This window comes from Lolium rigidum, chromosome 3 (assembly GCF_022539505.1).
Source record: "Lolium rigidum isolate FL_2022 chromosome 3, APGP_CSIRO_Lrig_0.1, whole genome shotgun sequence".
NCBI classification, from domain to species: Eukaryota; Viridiplantae; Streptophyta; class Magnoliopsida; order Poales; family Poaceae; genus Lolium; species Lolium rigidum.
Genome location: NC_061510.1, coordinates 400,551,277 through 400,566,334, shown reverse-complemented (window position 1 = coordinate 400,566,334; position 15,058 = coordinate 400,551,277). Strand labels below are relative to the sequence as shown.

The 15,058-nt window shown below is 50.8% G+C and overlaps 1 protein-coding gene across 1 annotated transcript; it reads right to left on the bottom strand.

Annotated features, from left to right (window-relative positions):
- Positions 1–9,250: 9,250 nt before the first annotated feature.
- LOC124704615 (hydroxyproline O-galactosyltransferase GALT6-like) lies at positions 9,251–12,492 on the bottom strand. Its single transcript, XM_047236887.1, has 7 exons — positions 11,769–12,492; positions 11,338–11,573; positions 10,942–11,229; positions 10,730–10,858; positions 10,451–10,624; positions 9,853–9,960; positions 9,251–9,756 (listed from the first exon to the last, which is right to left on the bottom strand). The coding sequence occupies exons 1-7, from the start codon at positions 12,490–12,492 to the stop codon at positions 9,547–9,549; spliced, it is 1,869 nt and encodes a 622-aa protein (XP_047092843.1). The 3' UTR covers positions 9,251–9,546.
- Positions 12,493–15,058: the final 2,566 nt, after the last annotated feature.

Below are 15,058 nucleotides of genomic sequence, written 5' to 3'. Positions count from 1 at the left end.
CCCTTCCATCGATGCCATGGGAGCGGGTCCTGTGGAAAGAGCCGATGAGGTCGGCTTCGAGGGACGGCTTTGACCTCGTCATACTTCTTCTTGAGCTCGCCGGTGAGGTCCTCGTAAGTGACCGGAGTCTCTTCCGCCATCTCGGATGTAGATGGCGATGTGGTGGATGTCGTGGATGTTGAAGATGGTCCCACCGGGTCGTGCGAGAATGTGTTGGCGTCGAAACCCACCGGCGGGCGGTGGCTCGGCCAACACCGTAGAGCCGGGAACAACTAGGGCTGCGGCTGGCCCCGGTCCCTCGAGCGGCGGCCCGCAAAGCCTCCACGGTCGCGCGCCGATGCAAATTGCAAGGGCGTGCCACCCGACCTATACCAGTCGGGGAAGGTGTGGATGATGCCTCGCTTAGTTTCTGCAGGGCGCACACGTACACGTTAAATACGAGCCTCGATCGGCTCTCGGGTTATCCTGTGAATCGGCTCATGGAGCCGATCCACCCATGATTCGTCCAAGGTGGCCGAATATATGGTGGTCCTGCTTGATCAAGATAAAGCATATGAGATCCACGACGATGCGGGGTTTTCACCGCATAATCGGATCATCCTACTCACGATTGGGCCTCGCGCTCGCGCACGGTGACCGTAAGACAGCCCTAGACAAGGCCTAAAAACCAACACGAGGTTGATCCTCGGAACATCCTGTCTAGGGCCGAGCAAACTACACCCTACACGCCGCTGGATCCTCCAACCCTTTGTAAGGCCTAACTATTGCGAGATATTAAACTAATCCACGATGAATCAAGGAGCAATCGTAACGGATCAGATCTACTAGATCACGATCAAGCGAGGTGCCGCCCTGCACCCATGATGAGGCACAGGACGGCTAGATGCGCAAGGGTTGCACTACGACAGCATATGATGCTAAGAACAATGCTAACCCTAACACATCTATGATAACTACGTTGCTCGCCATCAAAAGGCTTCGATACGAGCAACGCATGAACAACGTGGGCGAGGCTCGTCTTGCCTAGATCGCAAGATGCGATCTAGGCGGCATGGTGCTTACCGGAGAAACCCTTGAGACGAAGGGGTTGGCGATGCGCCGAGATTGGTTTGTGTTGAACGTTGGTTGTTGTCTATTCCATAAACCCTAGATACATATTTATAGTCCAGGGGACTTTCTAATGTGAGTGTGCACCAAACCGTGCACGGGTAAAACTCTAACTTCTAAACTAAGATGCGATCTAATATGTTACAGATACATGGGCAGTTTAGCCCAACTTGGTAAACAAGGCCGATTCACGTATTTTCTTCCATGCATAATCTTCACGTCCATCTTGATCGCGGCCCACCTCTGACTCGGTCAAATTCTGGTGATAACAGCAGGCCACCAAACAAAATGGCTTTTATGGCCCATGGCCCGTTTTGGACACGCATGGGACTCCTTCCCACTGCGCTAGTGGTGCAGGAATTAGCTGCAGGCTACCAAACGCGCCCCTATGGGCCGACGAGGGAGGAAACAGGCGAGGACGGGGCAGCGCATACCCGTCAAGGGCACGGCAGCCTATCGTTTTGAGGGCCATGCTCCATTTCATCTACATAGGGTGCTTTTGGTAGGTTGGGTGGGCTTTTTTGCATGGGTGGAGAAACAAAACGGTCTGTTTGTTTGACTGGAAGGTCTCCGCGTTGTGGCCGAACAGGGTCTTAAAGCAACCCCGGTACAGGCCCTAGAGGAACACCCGGTTCAGCAGTTCCTAGCGGGCATGTCCCGTTCTCACAACTCATTGGCTTGACGGATACAACAACTGTATGTGCTCTTGGTTACACTTGCTCTCCCTTACACTACTCCACACACCCTCTCTTCAAATCAACACAACCAAAATTCAAATCAAAATATGTTGTACATTAAAAATATGCGTGTCGATGATACGAATCAATTCCCAGAATCGATTTCGAGTTTCGTAAGTCGTAAATCGTCAATTTCTTGTCTGAAGTTTTAAGCTAATTTCACCAAATTCATCGCACACGCTCAACTGTTCGAAATATCCTTTGAGGAGTATGTTCACCTCACCATTCTGCATGACTTTCATTTTGACAAGTTTTTGTTTCGGTGTACATACACAGAAAGATAAATTACTCACTAGTATACTGTAATCTGTACGTATGTGTGAGTAAGGTTTGGAATACTTTTGCTCAACTTCTTGCTTGCCGTCTTCATGGACGACGACGTGGTGATGATATGTGAGAAGTGAGAGGTGATAATCCATGGTGGCGGTGGGGTGATGTTCGTCTTCGTGGTCGGCGATGTGGTGATGCTGTTGGCGTCAGAAACCCACCGGCGGGCAGTGACTGGCCAACACCGTAGAGCCGGGAACAACTAGGGCTGCGGCTGGCCCTAGTCCCTCAGAGCGACGGCCCGCAAAGCCTCCTGGTCGCGCGCCGATGCAAGCTGCAAGGGCGTGCCACCCGACCTATACCTGGTCGGGAAGGTGTGGATGATGCCTCGCTTAGTTTCCTGCGCGGGGCACACACGTACACGTTAAATACGAGCCTCGATCGGCTCTCGGAGTTATCCCGTGAATCGGCTCATGGAGCCGATCCACCCATGATTCGTCCAAGGTGGCCGAATATATGGTGGTCCTGCTTGATCAAGATAAAGCATATGAGATCCACGACAATCTAGGGTTTTCACCGCATAATCGGATCATCCTACTCACCATTGGGCCTCGCGCTCGCGCACGGTGACCGTAAGACAGCCCTAGACAAGGCCTAAAAACCAACACGAGGTTGATCCTCGGAACATCCTGTCTAGGGCCAGCAAACTACACCCTACACGCCGCTGGATCCTCCAACCCTTTGTAAGGCCTAACTATTGCGGATATTAAACTAATCCTCGATAAATCAAGGAGCAATCGTAACGGATCGGATCTACTAAATAACGATCAAGCGGGGTGCCGCCCCTGCACCCATGATGAGGTACAAGGACGGCTAGATGCGCAAGGGTTGCACTACGACGACATATGATACTAAGAACAATGCTAACCCTAACACATCTACGATAACTACGTTGCTCGCCATCAAAAGGCTTCGATACGAGCAACGCATGAACAACGTGGGCAGGCTCGTCTGCCTAGATCGCAAGATGCGATCTAGGCGGCATGGTGCTTACTCGGAGAAACCCTTGAGACGAAGGGGTTGACGATGCGCCGAGATTGGTTTGTGTTGAACGTTGGTTGTTGTTTATTCCATAAACCCTAGATACATATTTATAGTCCAGGGGACTTTCTAATTGAGGCGTGCACCTAACCGTGCACGGGTAAAACTCTAACTTCTAAATTAAGATGCGATCTACTATAATACAGATACAGGGGCAATTTAGCCAAAACTTGGTACACAAGGCCGATTCACGTATTTCTTCCATGTATATTCTTCAAACCCATCTTGATCGCGGCCCACCTCTCGATCCGGTCAAATTCTGGTGATAACACATGCCCCCTGGTTTTGGAAATGACATTTCCAAAATCATTATGCTTTTCCTTCGTCGGGTCATGTCGTGGCGAGAGCAGAACCGCCGATTGTTAGCTGGATCGACGCCCAATGAGCCGATAGCAACGCATTGGTCTCTCATAATCCGTCCTTCATCTTCTTCGACCGATGACTCGAGACCCGGTGACACTCCTCCGCAAAATTCACCATCCTCGAAGAAGGTTGCTACACAGGACCGGCCGATGATACTCCAATTGGCTTCTAGAAACGGAACATTTACCGGGTCGGTTGCCCCTCGAGTCTCGGTCAAGGCGAAACAGAGACGAGGATACACAAATTAGCCGAATGGACCTCGGGCTTGATCATGTGCGAGGGCACTATCATGCGGAGCCAGCCGATTTGAACGAAATCGGCTCTCCGTAGAGAGAGGACCTTCGGGGTGAGCTGCCCCCGAGTTTCTTCAGTCCAAATGTCATGACTACATATTCAAACAAGCCCATTGAACCTCGGTACTCCGAATGCGGTCTTGTGTATATCTTCCGGATATTGTCAACATAAAGTAATATAACAAGTGCAATATGCAAGTATGTAGGAATCAATGCACAGTTAACACAAGTGTTTGCTTTTTAGATAGAAGGAAATGGGTAAACTGACTCAACAATAAAAGTAGAAGAAAGGCCCTTCGCAGAGGAAGCATGGATTGCTATATTTGTGCTAGAGCTTTTATTTTGAAAACATGAAACAATTTTGTCAACGGTAGTAATAAAGCATATGAGTTATGAAAGTTATATCTTACAAGTTGCAAGCCTCATGCATAGTATACTAATAGTGCCCGCACCTTGCCCTAATTAGCTTGGACTACCGGATCTTTGCAATGCACATGTTTTAACCAAGTGTCACAATGGGGTACCTCCATGCCGCCCGTACAAAGGTCTAAGGAGAAAGCTCGCATTTTGGATTTCTCGCTTTTGATTATTCTCAACTAAGACATCCATACCGGGACAACATGGACAACAGATAATGGACTCCTCTTTAATGCATAAGCATGTGGCAACAATTATTATTCTCATATGAGATTGAGGATATATGTCCAAAACTGAAACTTCCACCATCATTCATGGCTTTAGTTAGCGGCCCAATGTTTTTCTCTAACAAATGCATGCTCCAACCATTAAGGTGGTAGATCTCTCTTACTTCAGACAAGACGGACATGCATAGCAACTCACATGATATTCAACAAGGAATAGTTGATGGCGTCCCCAGAAACATGGTTATCGCACAACAAGCAACTTAATAAGAGATAAAGTGCATAAGTACATATTCAATACCACTATAGTTTTTAAGCTATTTGTCCCATGAGCTATATATTGCAAAGGTGAATGATGGAATTTTAAAGGTAGCACTCAAGCAATTTACTTTGGAATGGCGGATAAATACCATGTAGTAGGTAGGTATGGTGGACACAAATGACATAGTGGTTGGCTCAAGGATTTTGGATGCATGAGAATTATTCCCTCTCGATACAAGGTTTAGGCTAGCAAGGTGTTTAAAGCAAACACAAGTATGAACCGGTACGACAAAAACTCACATAAAAGACATATTGAAAGCATTATAAGACTCTATACCGTCTTCATTGTTGTACCTTTATCATCATATCGAAGCCGATCGCTTGAAACGACCTCCTCTTTGTCCTTGCCATGGCGGTAAACAGAATGAGCTACCATGTAGTTAACTTCCTGGCGCGGAGCTCTGGTCCGTTCTTCTGAAGGGGTGGACAGATCTACTTGGTCGAGGGCACCCTCGGCTGTAAAGCCGCTCCACCTGATGCCATGAGAACGGGTCTTCGAGAAAGAGCCGATTAGATCGGCTTCAAAGAGAGCCTTGAGCTCATCGTACTTCTTCTTGTGCTCATCGAGCAGCTCGCGTACGTGAGCCGAGTCGCCGACCATCTCAGCTGTGGATGTCGACATGGTTGCTCGAAGAGTGTCTTCCGCCATCTCGGATGTAAATGGCGATGCGGTGGATGTCGAAGATGGTCCCACCGGCGTGCCGAGAATGTGTTGGCGTCGAAACCCACGGCGGGCGGTGGCTCAGCCAACACCGTAGAGCCGGGAACAACTAGGGCTGCGGCTGGCCCCGGTCCCTCGGAGCGACGGCCCGCAAAGCCTCCCGGTCGCGCGCCGATGCAAGCCGCAGGGCGTGCCACCCGACCTATACCTGGTCGGGAAGGTGTGGATGATGCCTCGCTTAGTTTCTGCGGGGCACACACGTACACGTTAAATACGAGCCTCGATCGGCTCTCGAGTTATCCTGTGAATCGGCTCATGGAGCCGATCCACCCATGATTCGTCCAAGGTGGCCGAATATATGGTGGTCCTGCTGATCAAGATAAAGCATATGAGATCCACGACGATCTAGGGTTTTCACCGCATAATCGGATCATCCTACTCACGATTGGGCCTCGCGCTCGCGCACGGTGGCCGTAAGACAGCCCTAGACAAGGCCTAAAAACCAACACGAGGTTGATCCTCGGAACATCCTGTCTAGGGCCAGCAAACTACACCCTACACGCCGCTGGATCCTCCAACCCTTTGTAAGGCCTAACTATTGCGAGATATTAAACTAATCCCCGATAAATCAAGGAGCAATCGTAACGGATCAGATCTACTAAATAACGATCAAGCGGGGTGCCGCCCCTGCACCCATGATGAGGTACAAGGACGGCTAGATGCGCAAGGGTTGCACTACGACAGCATATGATACTAAGAACAATGCTAACCCTAACACATCTACGATAACTACGTTGCTCGCCATCAAAAGGCTTCGATACGAGCAACGCATGAACAACATGGGCAGGCTCGTGCTTGCCTAGATCGCAAGATGCGATCTAGGTAGCATGGTGCTCTACGGAGAAACCCTTGAGACGAAGGGGTTGGCGATGCGCCGAGATTGGTTTGTGTTGAACGTTGGTTGTTGTTTATTCCATAAACCCTAGATACATATTTATAGTCCAGGGGACTTTCTAATTGAGGCGTGCACCTAACCGGTGCACGGGTAAAACTCTAACTTCTAAATTAAGATGCGATCTACTATAATACAGATACAGGGGCAATTTAGCCCAAACTTGGTACACAAGGCCGATTCACGTATTTCTTCCATGTATATTCTTCAAACCCATCTTGATCGCGGCCCACCTCTGATCCGGTCAAATTCTGGTGATAACAGATGCTTATGACCGGCATGACCGGCGGTGTTATGGTGGTATTCGGCTTCGTGCTCGGTGACATGGTGATGCTTGTGACGGGCATGAACGGCGGTGTTCGTCTTCGTGTTTTGTGATGTGGTGATGCATGTGACCGGCGTGACCGGTGGTGTCACGGTGGTGTTCGGCGACGTCGTCGGCGACATTGTAATGCTTCTGATGGGCGTGAACGGCGGTATCATGATGGTGTTCGTTGACGTGGTGATGCATGTGACAAGCGTGACCGGCGGTGTCATGATGGTGATGGTTATGGTATGTGATACGCAGTAATCCATGGCGGTAACCGTGTAGGTGTAGGTAGTGACGGTGTAATGGTGGCGACGTTCTTGTTGTGCAAAGCTTCAGCCTATCATATAATGGTGACCAATGTCGCCGCCGCAACCACCCCTCGCCGCGACGGACCATTGCCGCCGGTAGTACCCACTCCACCTACGCGTACGCTTCGCTGCAAACCACCGCCACCTCGTCGACCCTTCCCACTGTCACCGTTCACCAGCCCCCGCCACCGCCGCTACCTCCGTCTCCACCGCTCTCCCACCCTGCACGCGATGTGTTCGACCATTTGCCAAGGCGATGGACTCGGACGACGAGGACGTCATGGTCGCGCTCATGGACGAGGAGCTCACTGTCGCGACTGCGACTAGGGACGCCGTTGGACACGACGAGCATCTGGCGATCCTCGTCTCCCTCTTGGCCATGATCGCCGAGCAGGACAAGGCGGTCATTGGTGGCTTCGCCGGGTTGCCGCAAGAGCAAGCCTAGGCAGAGGATATGGAAGGCTATTGCATGCTCTACGTCGACTACTTCGCCGACGATCCATTGCATAGCGACACCGTATTCCGCCTTCGTTTCCGGATGAGTAGGAAACTCTTTCTGAAGATAGTAGAGAATTTGAGGGAGATCGACTACTTCAAGTTGAAGAGACGCCGTCGGTGAGCTTGGTTTCTTGACTATTCAGAAATGCAAAGTGGCTCTTCGGATGCTTGCCTATGGAACTGCAGGTGATACACAGGATAACTATTTGCGCATGGCAGAGTCCACGGCCATTGATTACATGTACAAAATTTGCAGGGCAATTGTGGCGGTGTTTGGAGAGACCTATCTGCGCCACCCAATGCGGCAGACACAACTCGGATATTGGCACAAAATGCAGAGAGAGGTTTTCCTGGGATGCTTGGCAGCATCGAATGTATGCACTGGGAATGGAAGAACTGTCCATTTGCACACTAGGGCATGTATAAAGGACACAAGGGTGCATGCAGTGTGGTGCTTGGCTGATCAGAACCTGTGGATTTGGCATGCGTTCTTCGGCATGGCAGGATTACACAATGATATCAATGTGCTGCAGTGCTCCGATGTGTTCCAGAAGCTTGTCGAAGACAATGCCCCTCCGGTGCAGTTCTAGATCAATGGCCACAAGTATGACAAGGGCTACTATCTTGCAGATGACATCTATCCAAGATGGTCAACATTTGTGAAGACAATCTCGAACCATGTACATGGAGGGAAGAAAGCTTGGTTTGCTCAAATGCAAGAGGTTGCCAGAAAGGATGTGGAGAGTGCATTTGGTGTGATGCAAGCTCGCTTTGCCATTGTCTGATACCCTGCTCTTACATGGTTCAAGGAGCAGATGTGGGAGGCCATGACATGTTGTGTCATACTGCACAACATGATCATCGAGAGCGAGAGGGAATTTCCAGTGTTTGACACTGGACCATGTGAACGGATGAGTCCTCTTGGAGATGTTGATCACAATGTGCCTCCCGCATTTGTTACTTTTCTCGACAGGCGTCAAGAAGCCCGAGACTCCAACACTCATCACCAACTGCAAGATGATCTGGTGGAGCATTTGTGGACTATCAAAGGCGGCGACTAGTTGAATTATTTGTGTACTACGTTGAACTTGTTAAATTATCTCCAACATTTATTTAAGTTGTAATAAATTATCACAGTTTATTTAATGTTTAAATTTAAAATATAAATGAAACGGTATTGGGGGCGTCGGCTAGGCGCGGCGTGCCCCATTTCTAATTTAGCGCCGGCGCCCCCATACGGTCCCTATATAGGCTGCGGCGGACGCCGTATGGGGAGGGCGAGTGGAGATGCTTTAACTTTCTACACCTGTTCGACTCCAGTCTCTCCAACTCAAACCCTTGCCAAGTTAAAAGAAAACTCAAACCCTCGCCGCTCGACGCCGCCACTGGTGATGAACATATGATGTAGCATTTGAACCTGACTGGTGTACCAAGCACTAACTTGATCAGTAAAAATACCAGGTCTCCAATGATTTATTTCAATTCTTGACTATGTATCTCCTATTCTTATGGAGAGGTGACAAGACTTCATCTGAGGTCTAAGCAGTCATGTCCTTAACGCTGCCGAGCAAAGCGCGTACTGCATATGCACTTTGGTAAGCAGATGCAGGAAGTATGGAGTCGACAATGCACATGAGCAGCAGCCGTTATCACAAATTCTGCTGAACATACAAAGCAGAAGACACGATCTCTGAACACAAATTGATTTGACGATGACATTTAATCTAATAGAATATATAAAGACAAGCCCCTATACAAGTGAGATCAGCAAGCTGTTAGTTCCTAGGTCAAAAACTATTTGACATCTCTCATATACATCAGCCTCTATCAAGCTAGTGTTAGCATCAGCAGCTGAATCTGCCACTGACCAAAATAATGAACGAATTGCCTACAGGGGTCCAGGAAGAAGGAGCGCCTCCAAATCAAGCCCATACACCTTGCTGCTCCATTCTCCAAAGGGCCAGAGCTGCTTTTTACCAGTTCATTGTCACCTAGCATTGCAGCATTGAGCGCTCCCGGACTGCAATTTCCTCCACAAGCAGATCATGTGCTGCGGTGACTGGTAGTGCGCGGTGTAGTAGCCATCGAAGCAACCGGACTGGTAGAACCTGAAGTCGTGCGAATACACCACCCGACGGCGAGTCCTGTTGAACTTCTCAACCCACATACCCATGCTCACGTCTTCCATCTTGAACAGCTGCAACAACCAATTTGGTCACATCCGTTTATTAGGCTCTAGAAAAAATAACAGAAATGTTCCGATATTTACTGACAAAGAGTGGCAATGACTTACCCTCAGTGTCTGGTTGTCAAACTCAGATACGATGTACTGAGCGATGTCTGATGAGATCACATAGCCCGGTCCATTAGCATAGGGTGGGTATGCTTCCTCTTCCCATTCCTGGAAAGGTGCAGGAAAATTGCATCACACTCATGTATTATACAGGGTTAGATAGATCGCTACCGAGAGAAAATTTCGAAAAATATGACATCGTAATACCACTGCCAGCAGGTATAATAAAATAGAACACTTGTGTTTAAAAGGCAATCAATAATTAGTCCGCAAGTATAATCATAGCTCCAGCAATGAGGTAAACCCATGCTTGCTTTAAGTAAAGGCAGGGGCTAACATAGACACACTAAAACATAGGACTGAAAAGAGGAATGAACAGGCATATAAAGCATCAATATGCTGAATAATGGAAGTCCCACCAATCCACATGAAGGCACTAAAAGAAAAGGGAGAATGAACTGATATATAAAGCATAGTATCGTGAATAATGGAAGTCCAACCAAAGGAGGAATTTGCATGACCGAGCACACAAGGATTCTTTTATTTCTTTATTAAGGAAAGCATGCTACATGTAAGTGCAAAGGAAACTGCATCATACCTCATACGTTACAGCCCACTTTCCAGAACGTAAAGGTCTGTGGTAGTAGTTTATGTTCCCCACATACATACTGGCCCCACTAGGTACTTTCTTGACTTGATCTACCACCGAGTCAATTCTAACGAAGGTATCATCGTCACATTTCATTATGTATTTTGCTGGAACAACACGCACCTGCAAGATAAAGGAAGTCAACATGAGGATAGCTGGGATGAAACTGAAGCATGGTAAAGTTATAGTTAAAAACATATATAAGTTTGTGCAAATCGAATTTCTTACCCCATACTCAGCAATGGCAATAGTCTTTAAAACAACAAGGTCATAGCTATCCATGAAAGGCACCAGAACAATGTCACCAAAGAACTCAGCCTCCTTTTTCAGCTCTTCATTGACCTCTTCTTTCCCATTCTGTGAAGACAGCTTTCGATTGTTCAGAATTTGCAGAATTCAGTAACGTAACTTCAAAATGCAGCCATCCAACAATTACTTACCAGGGCGACGAAAAACCGAGCAACACTGTTAGATGATTTCCTTGTAGCAATCATCCACGACTTCCGGGCAGCCATACGCTCGGCAAAATGGTTGGCTGCAGAGAGGATGCCAATGAAAAGCTCAACAGGTTCAGCTGGCAGTGGTGCGGCCTTCCACTGTTCAGACATTTCGAGGTGTCTCTGTGGATCGAAGCTCGGATGTGATTTCGGCAAATGATCAGCAACAATGGACTCGATGTCAAGGTCTCCGTTCAACGACAGGCCTGTCGCATCCTCAAGATTGTAGCCCTGTAAAATCAACAAATTGACCGTCAGTTATTAGATGATAAGTTTTCCGTGTCCGTGATGGATAACCGATTGGCAAATCCCAGTGAGGCATGGCATTAGCGAACTTACAGTGCGGTAAGGGAACGATGCGACATGCCGCTCATCAACATTGACATGGTAGCCTTCCAAACCAGCTGTGATAGTTAGCACAAACTGCTTGCCCTCTGCAAACGGGTATGCCCAGTCGACAGACGGCTTCTCCGGCCTGCCGACCAAACTGCTCAACCACCAGTTCGCCTTTGATTCCTCTGACTTGGCGCCATCATCCCAGCGCGTCCATCTCTCGCACTTGAGTTCCCCGTCAACTGAAAGACCAAAAGCATCGCTGTCAAATTCGCATCAACCCCAAGCAAATTCAGCTATGCAAACTGTGTAGCTACGACCGTTCAGCTATGTGGTGGGTTTATCAGAAGAAACAGTTTCCAAGTTGAGCCTACCGCAAATTCGTACCGAACGGCGGGGAAAAGCGAAATTGAACTGCGAAACCCAATGAAGCTGACCTTTGTTCTCGTCGGGCCGGGACGCCCAGCCCTCGCAGCGCTGCGGCTGCGCCCACTGCATCCGGTAGCAGGTGTTGAGCTCGATGACGGGTTTGCCGCTGAAGTCCCCGGCGATCCTGGGGTTGAAGTGCAGTATCCTGGGCGGGTCCTCCCCCTGCACGGCCTTGGTCCCCAGCAGCTCCACCATGAACTGCGACGCGACCGACCCAGCCTTCTTTGTCGGTCGTGCCAGTACCGTGACGCGGGACCCCACGGCCATCCCGCAGGGCAGCTCCACGGCCACCGGGGTGCTCGCGAGGCGGTCTGTGGGCACGGAGACGGTGGCGGGGCAGGACGCGGAGGCGGACGGGGATGGGGAAGGGGAGGAGGGGAGCGCGGAAGGGGAGGAGAGGAGGCGCGGGAGGAGCGGCGCCGCGGCGGTGAAGGCGGCGGACGCGGAGGATTCGATTGAGGAGGAGTTGGAGCGGCGGTGGACGCGGATGGAGGAGAGGGCGAGGCGGGAGCGGCGGGGTGCGACGGGGGTGGGGAAGGTGCGCGTCTCGGGCCGGAGCGGGGCGGCGGAGGAGGGGCGGAGGGAGGCGGCCTGGAGCTCGCGGCGGCGGGGGCGGTGGGTGGCGACGGGGGAGACGGAGACGGTGGGGAGCTCGAGGAAGAGGAGGAAGAGGAGGTACGCTGCGGCGGCGGCGAGGAGGAGCGCCAGGCGGCACGCGCGCTTCGGCGGCATGGCGGCGGTGGTCAGCAGAGCAGTCCGTCCCGGTGGTGAGGTGAGGGAGGAGTAGCCGTTCGGGACTGGGTCCGCGGCGCGGCTGGGTGGTTTTATTCAGGGGGCGGCGGAGTGGGGACGCGGAGTGTAGGAAGACTGGACCAATGCGCGGCGATCGTGGAGAGGGATTCTGACGCAGCGCAACGGCTTGTTTCTGACCAGGTTTTTGGCGTATCGACGATGGCTGAACTGGCCCCGACTCCACTCGTGCACCACCGCAAATACAAATCTAGGCCTTCGAAATATGTTTCTCGTATTAATTTTGGAAAAAAAGAATACTAATGGGGGTGGAATTAACGTAGGTGGCACTTTGGACCAGCACGAATCTCCGCGTCAAATCCAACTACATAGCCATGATAAAAAATTATAAAATGGAGGGAGTAACTACTTTTTACGTGTCTTTTGAAGCATCTGGTCGCAAACCCTCGCGTCGCCTCCCTCTAGGGTGAACTGGGGAAAAACCCTAGCCGCCTCCCCCTCCCCTCCCCTCCCCTCCCACCTTGTCGTCCCTAGAGGTGGCCGCCGGGAAACCCCACACGCCGCCTGTAAAGGGGACGGCGGGGCCGTGGCGCCTCGCGGCCGTGGTGCGGCGGGAAGGGCACCACTCGGCGGCGGTGTAAAGCAGCGACAAGACCTACCACGTCGAAGTTGGTGAGTCTCGCCAGCGTGATGCAGCGGGGTCTCGTGATGGTCGCAATGTGATGGACTTCCATAGGGTGGCGACTGGGGGCTATGCGGAGCTCTACCCTAAAACTGAACCGGCAGTTCATGGAAGTGACGGCTTCTGAAGCGAGAGCATGAGGCGCTCGCGGAGGGTCTGCTACACCGGACGTGTGCGCTTGTTTCTTCGTAGGGTGACTCAGCGATGCCCTCGGTGCTTGATTAGCTGATGTATGTTGGTTCCTGGTTTTAGGGTATTAGACCCTCACGACATGTTTCTTTGTCCATTGTCGGGTATGTGGGTGTTAAGTGGTATCTTTAGGACGTATGGCTTTGGTAGATTTTTGTACTGAACAAAATCTCAATAAAAAAATGCACATAGTGGGGTTTCGTTTCGTCTTTTGAAAAAAAAAAAAACTATTCCTGTGTGCGTGTAAAGACATCGCAATATGTAACTTTCCCGTGTGCCTTTTTTTATCCCATCTCGCAGCTCGAAGGATCGCCGCCGCACGTGTATCTGCCTTGTCCTTTTGCTCCTGCCTGCCTGCCTGCGTCCACGTACGGGATTGATTTCCTTGGGCTGGAAGGAAAGGAAGCTCCCGATCCTTCCGGCGTGCGGCGTGACCGCCGGCCGGCCCTATGGCTGTTGGTTGGACGCGCGCGGAGAGAAGAGAGCACGTACGTACGGGCCTTCCTTCCGGTCAACCAAAACCCAGACGCCACCGATGGACGCGTTGCGTTCAGTTGGGGCCGCGTGTGGAAGCGGCGATTGACGGTGATGGATGTGCTACTGTGCTAGTGGCCGGCCGGTGGGTGTGTTTGGTTTGAACGCGTACTACGTTCCCGCGGCCAGGAGTCGGCTACACAAACAGACAGGTGCGACTCGGCTGTGCTGAACTCGAAAGAGGGTGACATGCATGTTCTTTTTTATTTTTGTGAAAACACAAAGTTGCTATGGAGCCGTTGGATAGGGAAAGCCTTGCAATCTAGTTGCGGATGATGGCGTCAGGGCATCTCCAACGGGGCGACCCATCCCGCGTCCGCGCGTCCGGATGGATCGAGCCGGACAAAATCCCGGTCCAACGCGGGGACGCACCGCATAAGCGGACGGCCGCGGAGTCCGGAACGACGCAAACCCAGTCGCGCCGGCGCCGTTCGTCATGGGCCCGCCGGCGACGCCCAGACGCGAGCGGATCTATGTCACCGTAGTGGTGGCACAGATGTTCTGGGACGCCGGCGTCCCAATGCCGTGGGGGGACGTGCACCTCCCCACGGCCGGCACTCGAGCCCAGATCGGGTTCCGGTGCCGCCCATCCCGGTCTCCGGCCGCGCCCGCGTCGCGGAGATCCGGAGGCGCCGCGCGCAGCTGCCGGCGGACCTCCAGCAAGACCCCGCATACGGCGACGCATTTCACAAAGTTCAACAAAATTATTGAGATGGGCAGCAGCATCATCAGAGCTAACACCAGAAAATTGCTCTCGCATAACAAGATTTAGTAAAGCAGGTTTAATTTCAAAGAATTCTGCTGTAGTAGCAGGTGGAGCAATGGGTGTGCATAAGAAATCATTATTATTTGTGGTTGTGAAGTCACACAACTTAGTATTTTCAGGAGTACCCATTTTAGCAACAGTAAATAAAGCAAACTAGATAAAGTAAATGCAAGTAACTAATTTTTTTGTGTTTTCGATATTTTTTGATAGCAAATAAAGTAAAACTAGCAACTAATTTTTTTGTATTTTGATTTAGTGCAGCAAACAAAGTAGTAAATAAAACTAAGCAAGACAAAAACAAAGTAAAGAGGTTAGGATGTGGAGACTCCCCTTGCAGCGTGTCTTGATCTCCCCGCAGCTGCGCCGGAAAAGAGCTT

Excerpts from the sequence above, each read along its gene's own strand:
- LOC124704615 (XM_047236887.1), bottom strand. The coding sequence starts at position 12,492 with ATGCCGCCGAAGCGCGCGTGCCGCCTGGCGCTCCTCCTCGCCGCCGCC. Across the intron at positions 10,859-10,941 it reads CTCGGTTTTTCGTCGCCCTG|AATGGGAAAGAAGAGGTCAA; the intron begins GTAAGTAATTGT and ends CTGTCTTCACAG. Across the intron at positions 9,961-10,450 it reads AGTGGGCTGTAACGTATGAG|GAATGGGAAGAGGAAGCATA; the intron begins GTATGATGCAGT and ends GCACCTTTCCAG.